The following is a 10,389-nucleotide window of genomic DNA, read 5'->3' on the forward strand; positions in this document are numbered from 1 at the left end:
ATGGCTAATCCATTTGCGAATCCCATTCAGCTAAGCACTATGCTCCTATAATGTCTGTGGCAAGGAGTTCCACAGGCAAAATAGGTAATATGTAAACCATTTTCTGTTATCAGTGTGACATATTCAGGCTATCAATGTAATTGAATGTTCCCTTTGCGTGTGTTATGAGACAGAGTAAATGTAAATGCTTCATCTAGTTTCTTTATTGATAGATTCATAGTGTTCAAGGCCAGAAGGGCCCATTTGATCATCCAGTCTGACCTCCTGTATAACACAAGGCCATCAAATTTCACCTAGTTGCCCATGTATTGGGCTCCATAACTTGTGTTTCACTAAGCCCTCATCTACAGTAGGATTTTACATCATAGAATCACAGAGCCACAGGGTGAGAAGGCTCCACAAGGGTCATGTAGACTAACTGCCTGCCAAGAAGCAGGATTTGTTGCATTCAGTACAAATGACTGTCCAGCCTCCTTTGGAAAACCTCCAGCGATGGAGCTTCCATGTTCTCCCGAGGCGACTGTTCCATTGTCCTCCTGTTCTGATTCTTAGGAAGTTTTTCCTGAGATTTCCTCTAACTCTGCTGTGCTGTAGTTTGAACCCATTTCCTCTTATCTTGTGCTATATGGCAAGGGAGAACATTTCTCATCTCTTTTATGGCACCCTTTCAAGTGTTTGAAGATGGCTGTCATGTCCCCCTTTAATCTCCTCTTTCCTAACTAAACACACCCAGTTCCTTCAGCCTTTTTTTGTATGGTTTTTATTCCATACCTTGGATCAGCTTTGTCTCTCACCTCTGGATCTTTTCCAGTTTTTCTACATTCTTTCTATACATTGGTGCCCCAAAATAGACGCAATACTCCAACTGACACCTGGCCAGCCCTGAGTTCAAAAATACTACCAGCTCCCATGATTTCATGTTATGCCTCTGTTAATGAATCCAAAAACTTCATTTCTGTGGGGTTTTTGAAATAAGAAAAAAAATCCACAACCCTGAAAGATGAACCTATAGCAATCTAACCACAGTGTAGACAGCATGAGGTCAACATAAAATTCTTCTATCGACCTAGCTACCACCTCTTAGGGAGGTGGATTAACTACGCTGCCGGGAGAACCCCGGCTGTCCTTATAAGTAGTATCTACACTGAAGCCCTACGGTAGCTTTAGCCTTCTAAGTGTGGACAAACCCTCAAGCAGATCTTCTATAAAAGACTCCAGTCTGGATTTGGAGACATGCGCAGTTGGAGAATCCACCACTTCCTTTTGCAGTCTGTCCAAATGGTTAATCACCCTCAGTGTTTCTTTTGCATTTATTCTCCTATTATCACCCTCAATGCTAATCATTTGCCCTTGGAATTTGTCTGGCTTCAGCTTCCAGACACTGGGTCTTGCTCTGCTGTTCTCCACTAGATTAAAGAGCCCATTATAACTCACAATGTTCTTCTCATGAACGTCTCACTTGATTGTCTTTTTGATAACGTAAGTAGGTGTAACTCTTTAAGTCTCTCACTATCAGGTTTTTTGTCCAGCTTCAAAGCTTTTTTGTGCCTCTTTTTTGCACCCTCTCCCAATTTTTCAACATCCTTTTAAAATGTGAACCCCAGAATTGGACGCAGTTGTTTTGCACCAATACCATATGCAGAGCTATAATCCTCCCCGTGTTCCAACCCAACAGTCTCCTATTTATGCATCCAAGGATCGCATCACCCTTTTCACCACAGCATTGCACTGAGAGCTCACAATATGTTGGTCGTCCACAGTGACGCCAAAACCCTACTCAAGGCACCTCTGTTCCATGATACAATCCCGTAGTCTGGGGGTTGGGCCTGCATTCCCTGTTCCGAGATGATAACTTTTATTTTGGCTGTATTAAAATGCTCCAGATCAATCGATATGCCTGACCTGGCTGCCTCATTGTAACTGCCCTGCCAGTCTTTGGTCATCTGCAAATTTTATCTACAGTGATTGTCTATTTCCTTCCAGATCACTGATCGAAATATTCGATAGCATCGGGCCTAGAACTGATCTCACAGAACCCCACTAGAAACAGCCCCATTCAGTGACAACAGCCCATTGGCAGCTGCTGTCTGAGATCTGCCCATTTTTAATCCATTGTAGGTGTGCTTCACTGATATTGTAGAGTGTTCGTTTTTATCTGAATGTTTTCCCTCACCAAATTAAATGCCTCAGAGAAATCAAAGTCTATTGAATCTGTGAAGTTTCCTTGATCAACCAAATGCATTGTCATTAAAGGATGAAATTGGGTTTATTTCAGAAGACGGGTTGTTGACTGGCATTAATTATATTCCTAGACTTTTTTGTTAACTAATCCCAGACCAGCTTTTCCATTGATTCCTAAACTTGTCAAATCTTTTTTTTTTTAAACATTCCCTTCTTTTTTTATGCTTTAAAATTAACACAGAACTGTCTTGTATTTACCTTTTTCTATTTTTTGGTCTCTGCTGCTGCCTGATTGTGTGCTTCTACTTCCGAATGAGATGTGTGCTTGATTGGTCAGTTCGTAACTCCAGATTTTCTAAGTCTACGGTTCCATTATACATGCTCTTTAACACCTTCCTTGACTGCTAATGGACTGGAAAGTATTTCATCATCTCATGTGATATGTGTACATCATAACACTGCTTTCCAAAAGCAGAACAAAACTATACTGTGAATACATCTGCCTTTTCTGCAACTTTAACAAGTTTCTTTTCATCCACTAGGAATTGGCCTAAACCTTTTCTAGGATTTCTTTTGATTTTTTTCTGATATTTTTTATGTCCCTTATCAATTTTCATAACTTCCAATATGTATTGCTTGCCATCTATTTTCCCTTTATCCCATTAGTTCTGTATTGCTTTCCCCACCATTATTGCTGCCTCACTTTGCCACTGAACTGGCTTTCTAGCCAAAGTTGGGCACTTTTTGATTCTGGAATCGAGGATTTCTTGCTATCTAATGAACTCTTCTTAAAGAACTCCCAATTTCTATTCTCATTTCCCTGTCTATATTTTTTCCTCCCAATCAGTTTTGCTGATAAATTGCCGCAGCTTTGGGGAATTAGCCCCTTTGGAGTACTAAGTGTCAATAGATATTACTGGTTGGGAACTGTTCTCTGTTTGTCCATTGGAATGTGATCAGTTCCATTCTTTATTTTTCTCTCATCTATCATATGCTCCCTTCTTTGTCTCTTCTCTAAATTTAAGAGTCCCAGACTTTTCATTCTGTCCACATATGGCAACCTCCCCCATTCTCATAGCCTGTCTTGGAAACCCCCTTTTTATTTGCTATGTTCTTTATAGCGCCTGGGTGACCAAAACTGAGCGTGTGTCCAGAGCAGGCTATTCTCCACCGTATTCCTTTGACATCTGAACATTATCTTTGTTTTAGTCACTGCTGTGAATGAGCAGGTGTTTCCATGGAGCTGCTAGCAATGATGCACTGTGTTTCCGCTCCCTCCCCCGCCCCGTGGTGTGTAGCAGTTCATCGAATCATAGAATATCAGGGTTGGAAGGGACCTCAGGAGGTCATCTAGTCCAACCCTCTGCTCAAAGCAGGACCTAATCCCAGCTAAATCATCCCTGCCAGGGCACTGCCAAGTCTGATCTTAAAACCCTCTAAGGAAGGAGATTCCACCACCTCCCTAGGTAATTTTGGATTTATTTCACCCTCAGATTTTGAGAAACTGGGTGAATGGAAAAATCCCTACAGCATATACCCTATAGCCTGAGTTTCATTGCATTTCCTGCTGATGCCTATTAATTTTCCCCACACCGCAATGTGTAAGAATTTTTGTTGCATGTGTGAAGAGTGACAAATCTGCTTCACCCATGAGAATACCACCAGTAGTGAATGTAGTGTCTCATATTAACATTGTCTCTCCATCCAGGAATTTTTACTGCGACCATCACCCGAGACCCTGGGCACATACAGGAAGTCAGAGGAATGTACGGTACATGCAGGAGACACCGTTCTGCCTCAGAGTTGGACACCTTCTCCCCTACTCCATGTCAGATTCCAACACAACCGACTTCACCAACCCCTCCACCCTCATCCTTCTGGGTGTTCCTGGCCTGGAGGCTGCCCATGTCTGGATCTCCATCCCCTTCTGCACCATGTACGCCATAGCCGTCTTGGGGAACTTCACCATCCTGTTCGTCGTGAAGATGGAGCTGAGCCTCCATGGGCCCATGTACTATTTCCTCTGCATGCTGGCTGTCTCCGACCTGGTCCTGTCCACATCCATCCTGCCCAAAACACTGAGCATCTTCTGGTTCAAATCCAGGGAGATCGATTTCAGTGCCTGCCTCACCCAGATGTACTTCATTCATAGCTTTTTAGCAATGGAGTCTGGGATCTTCGTGGCCATGGCTTTGGATCGCTATGTGGCCATCTGTGACCCCCTGAGACATTCCACCACCCTGACAAACCATGTGGTGGCCATGATTGGCCTGGCCGTGGTGCTGCGTGGTTGTGTGCTCGTACTGCCCACTCCCTTCCTGGTGAGGCGTTGGCCATATTGCAGTACCAACGTCATTCCTCACACGCACTGCGAGTACATGGCTGTGGTGAAGTTGGCCTGCGCTGACATCCGTGTTAGTAGTTACTACAGCCTTTCTGTGGTATTCTTTGTGACTGGTCTGGATGTGCTTTTTATCACTGTGTCCTACACCCAGATCCTCAGGGCCATCTTCAGCCTCCCTACAAAGGACACCCGGCTTAAGACTTTTGGGACCTGTGGCTCCCACCTCTGTGTGATCTTAGCCTTTTATGTCCCAGCTCTCTTCTCCTTCCTCACGCAGCGGTTTGGCCACAATGTGCCCCTGCATTTCCAAGTTCTCATGGCCAATGTGTACCTCCTGGTGCCCCCCATGCTAAACCCCATCATCTATGGAGTGAGGACCAAACAGATCCGGGACAGGCTGCTCCGTCTCTTTCCTCATAAAGGGACCTAAAGTTTTCTCCTGGTGCTCTGGCTCTCAGACTGAGCTCCATACATTGTTGGCTGGTGACATGGTGTCTGACTCCCTTCCCTGAATCTCTGTTTGTACAGTAAAAGTGACATTAAATCCTTTCCTGACCACACTATTCTGTGTCAGACTGACAAACTTGGAAATTGGTCTGTGTACAATTCATTAACTCATAGGGTGTCCACAGTTCTAATTTCTGTTAACTGGACTTTAAGGCCCCACTCAGTGCCCCATATCTTCCAGTGGGTTACTCACTCGTCTCCCTTCCCTCCATCAGTTGCTGGATTGTCTCCACCTCACCATACCTTGCAGCAGGGACTGCAGTTCAGATTTTCGTGCAGCGGGGAGTCGGGGGGACTTTACTTTGATTCCAATGGTACTTAGGCACTTGAAAATTCTTGTGCCTTGGCAGATAACTTGGCAATTAGCTGACAGGAGCAGTGTTTCTAATTCCTATATAGAAGAAAGAAATTAAAGTAATAATAAATCTACTAAGCTCTTATATAAACATGTTTGACATCTTGTGGCAAGTCAGGACCACTTTCCCCATATCCATTGCCCCTGTTATCTCATCATAGAAGACAGTCAGGTTGGTCAAGCATGACTTGCCTTTTGTGAATCCATGTTGACTGTTCCTGATTAAATTCCTCCCCTCCAAGTGAGTCAAAATAGATTCCTTGAGGACCTGCCCCATGATTTTTCCAGGTGAGGCTGACCGGTCTGTTGTTTCCTGGTTTCTCCTTCTTCACGGGGACTAGCTGGCTATGTTGGAGGAAACAGTCTACTTCCCGGACGTCCACCTCACACTTTTAAAAATGTCTTTCCTCCTGTCTAGGTATAAGGAGAAGGGTCCCTTCAGTAAAATAGTTTTTTTATCTGCTCTTCCCGTCCTCCAGTGGCTCTAATGTCCCAGCTACTTGCCCTGCTAGAGCCTGGGTAATGCCCCTTGCTTAGGTGGCTAACAGGTCTCACACCGTCGTGGGACGAAAACATGGTGTGATGCTGTATGATTGAATAATGACCAGTTCTATCATTGTTGCTACCAATGTTATACCATTGCAACAAATGTTATAAAAATATGTCCTGTCAGGTGTCAATGGAAAAGTTATGATTTGCTAAATATGATTATCCTGTTTCCTTACATTTATCATCTTTCTATCTGAAGTTATTAATATTTGCCAGGGTCTTGTATTTTATGCATGTGTTGTATTTTTGGGTAACACCCCTCAGATAGCATTTACATTAAGGACAGACAGCTATGTGTTGATAGCCCTTCAAGGACACTTAGCTCTCAGAATGGAAGAAACACACTCAGCAAAAATATGGGCAACGGATGCCGCTGTGAGGCATTGAAACATGTAAAGACAGGTTTCACAAGGGTAGCCGTGTTAGTCTGTATCAGCAACAACAACGAGGAATCCTTGTAGCACCTTAGAGACTAACACATTTATTTGGGCATAAGCTTTCGTGAGCTACAGCCCACTTCATTGGATGCATGGAGTGAAAAATACAGAAGCATGTATGTGTATATATATATATATTCCGTACATGAAAGATGAGAATTTCCTTATGAGGTGGGGGGGGTCAGTGCTTATATAAACATGTTTGACATTTTGTGGCAAGTTACTTAAGGACACATAAGGACCACTTTCCCCATATCCGCAGCTCCAGTTATCTCAGCATAGAAGACAATCAGGTTAGTCAGGCCTGGCTTCCCTTTTGTGTTGCCAAGGGTAGAAGTCTGGGAGAAGACCTTGTCTGTGAAGATTGAAGGAAAAAAACATTGAGTACTTCACCTTTTTCCACATCATCTGTCACTAGGTTGCCTCCCCCATTCAGTAATGGTCCCACACTTTCCCTGACCACGTTATTATCGCTAACGTACCTGTAGAAACCCTTCTTGTTACCCTACACATCCCTTGCTGGCTGAAATGCCAAGTTTTCTTTGGCCGTCCTGATTACACAGCTCTCCTCCCTGGGCTGATCCCCTGGCCCCTCTGGCTCTGGTCGGCACCGCTCCACTCCCAACTCAGCCTGGGCCCCTTCTCTCTCCTTAGCAGTAGGAGTCCACAAAGAATAACAGGGCGTCGGTTAATTTGCTATCGGTGTCATTGAGTAGCAAGCATCATTCAGCACTGAATTTCTTGTGTTCCTTTCAACCTGCCCAGACCCAAAATGTTGCACTAAAAATTTATTTATTCAAAATGGGACGACTCCAGCCAGAGATACTGTACACAACTGAAATTCTCATTTGCCTGCTGCTCAGGTGGGATTTTTTTTTTAAATATATGTAGACATACCTATCTCATAGAACTAGAAGGGACCCTGAACTGTCATTGAGCCCAGCCCTCTGCCTTCTTTAGCTGGACCAAGTACTGTTTTTGCCCCAGATCCCAAGAGTGGCCACCTCAAGGATTGAACTTACAACCCTGGGTTTAGCAGGCTAGCACTTAAACCACTGAACTATCTTACTTACTCTAAGGTTCCATTATACATGCTCTTTAACAGCTTCCTTGACTGCTAATAGACTGGAAAGTATTTCATCACCTCATGTGATATGTGTACATCATAACACTTCTTTCCAAATGCAGAACAAAACTATATTGTGAATACATCTGCCTTTTCTGCAACTTTAACGAGCTTCTTTTCGGCCACTAGGAATTGGCTTAAACCTTTTCTAGGATTTCTCTTTATTTTTCCTTGATGGTTTTTATGCCCCTAATTAATTTTCAGACCTTTCAATACGTATTGCTTGCCATCTATTTTCCCTTTATCCCATTAGTTCTATATTGCTTTCCACCCTGTTATTGCTGCCTTCAATTTGCCACTGAACTGGGTTTCTAGCCAAAGTTGGGCACTTTTTGACTGTGGAATCGAGGATTGTTAGCTATCTAATGAACACTTCTTAAAGAACTCCCAATTAATATTCTCATTTTCCTGTCTGTATTTTTTCCTCCCAATCAGTTTAGCTGATAATTTGTCCCAGCTTTGGGGAATTAGCTCATTTGTAGTAATAAGTGCCAATAGATATCGCTGTTTGGGAACTGTTCTCTGTTTCTCCATTTTAATATAATCAGTTCCATTCTTTATTTTTCTCTCATCGATCATATTTTCCCTTCTTTGTCTCTTCTCTACATTAAATAGTCCCTGACTTTTTATTATGTCCACATATGGCAACCTCCCCATTCTCATACCCTGTCACGGAACCCCCCCATTTTATTTGTTATGTTCTTTATATAGACTGGGTGACCAAAAGTCAGTGGGTGTCCAGAGCAGCCCATTCTCCACCTCATTCCTTTGACACCTGAACATTGTCCTTGTTGTGAATAAGCAAGTGTTTCTATGGAGCTGCTATCAAGGATTCACAGGGTCTTTTCCCTGTGGTTTGTAGCAGTTGGGATGTTTCTCTTGGCATATTTCTTGGCAAACATTTGGACCTTTTTCAATCTCAGATTTTGAGCAACCCGGGGAATGGGAAAATCCCTACAACATAGACCCTCTAGCCTGGGTTCAATTGCATTTCCTGCTAATGCCTATTAAAGTTACCCACACCACAATGTGTAGGAATTATTGATGCATGGAGCAACATAATATATAGAATAGGCATTAGTAAGGTCAGTTGTTCATAATTCATTTCCCTGAATTATGAAAACACCATTTAACAGTGTGTGAAGAGCGACAAATCTGCTTCACCCATGAGAACACCTCCAGGAGTTTATGTAGTGTCTCATATTAATATTGTCTCTCCATGCAGGAATTTGTACTACGACCATCACCCTAGAGCTTGGGCACATACAGGAAGTCAGGGGAATGTATGGTATATGCAGGAGACACGGTTCTGCCTCAGAGTTGGACACCTTCTCCCCTACTCCATGTCAGATTCCAACACAACCGACTTCACCAACCCCTCCACCTTCATCCTGCTGGGCATTCCTGGCCTGGAGATAGCCCACGTCTGGATCTCCATCGCCTTCTGCACCATGTATGCCATAGCCATCTTGGGGAACTTCACCATCCTGTTCATTGTGAAGATAGAACCCAGCCTCCATGAGCCCATGTACTATTTCCTCTGCATGCTGGCTTTCTCTGACCTGGTCCTGTCTACATCCACCCTGCCCAAAACGCTGAGCATCTTCTGGTTCAATTCCAGGGAGATCGATTTCAGTGCCTGCCTCACCCAGATGTACTTCATTCACTGCTTCTCAGCGATGGAGTCTGGGATCTTTGTGGCCATGGCTTGGATCGTTACGTGGCCATCTGCGATCCTCTGAGACATTCCACCATCCTCACAAACCATGTGGTGGCCAAGATCAGCCTGGCCGTGGTGCTGCGTGGTTGTGTGCTCGTACTGCCCACTCCCTTGCTGGCGAGGCGCTGGCCATATTGCAGAATCAATATCATTCCCCACACGTACTGTGAGCACATAGCTGTGGTGAAGCTGGCCTGCAACGATACCTGCGTCAGTAGTTACTACGGCCTCTTTGTGGTATTCTTTGGACTGGTCTTGATATGCTTTTTATCGCTGTGTCCTACACCCAGATCCTCAGGGCCATCTTCAGCCTCTCCACAAAGGAAACGCGGCTTAAGACTTTTGGGACCTGCGGCTCCCACCTCTGTGTCATCTTAGCCTATTACATCCCCGGTCTATTCTCCTTCCTCACGCAGCTGTTTGGCCACAATGTGGCCCTCCGTTTCCATGTTCTCATGGCCAACATATACCTCCTGGTGCCCCCCATGCTAAACCCCATCATCTACGGAATGAGAACCAGACAGATCCGGGACAGGCTGCTCCGTCTCTTTCCTCATAAAAGGACCTAAAGTTTTCTCCTGGTGCTCTGGCTCTCAGACTGAGCTCCATACAGTGGTGGCTGGACACATGTTGCCTGGCTCCCTTCCCTGAATCATTAACTGGACAGTACAAGTGATATGAAATCCTTTCCTGACCACACTATTCTGTGTCGGACTGACAAACAGGGAAATTGGTCTGCGTACAATTCATTAACTGATAGGGTGGCCACAGTTCTAATTGCTGTTACCTGGACTTTGAGGACCCGCCCAGTGCCCCATCTATTCCTGTGGGGCGCTCACTCTTCTCTCCCCCCCCCATCTGTTGCTGAATAGTCTCTACCTCATCATACCTTGCTGCAGGGACTTCAGTTCAGATTTTTTAGGGTGTGGGGAGGCAACTTTACTGTGATCCCGATGGTACTTATGTACTTGCAAACTCTTGTGTCTTGGCAGATAACTTGGCAATTAGCTGACAGGAGTAGTGTTTCTAATTCCTATATAAAAGAAAAAAAAAAGTAAATAAATCTATTAAGCTCTTATATAAACATGTGGTGGCCAAGATTAGCCTGGCTCTGGTGCTGTGTGGTTGTGTGCTAGTACCGCCCATTCCCTTCCTGTCGTTTACACAGAT

At 44.3% G+C, this 10,389-nt stretch overlaps 2 protein-coding genes across 2 annotated transcripts; both read left to right on the forward strand.

Moving 5' to 3' along the window:
- Positions 1 to 3,956: 3,956 nt before the first annotated feature.
- LOC128833308 (olfactory receptor 52E4-like) lies at positions 3,957 to 4,955 on the forward strand. The gene has a single exon (XM_054021242.1). The coding sequence runs from the start codon at positions 3,957 to 3,959 to the stop codon at positions 4,953 to 4,955; it is 999 nt and encodes a 332-aa protein (XP_053877217.1).
- A 3,887-nt stretch (positions 4,956 to 8,842) lies between these two features.
- On the forward strand, positions 8,843 to 9,788 carry LOC128833324 (olfactory receptor 52R1-like). The gene is given in 3 exon segments (XM_054021243.1): positions 8,843 to 9,203; positions 9,206 to 9,466; positions 9,469 to 9,788. Coding segments are annotated over 3 exon segments (942 nt in total).
- Positions 9,789 to 10,389: the final 601 nt, after the last annotated feature.

This window comes from Malaclemys terrapin, chromosome 1 (genome assembly GCF_027887155.1).
Source record: "Malaclemys terrapin pileata isolate rMalTer1 chromosome 1, rMalTer1.hap1, whole genome shotgun sequence".
Classification (NCBI taxonomy): Eukaryota; Metazoa; Chordata; order Testudines; family Emydidae; genus Malaclemys; species Malaclemys terrapin.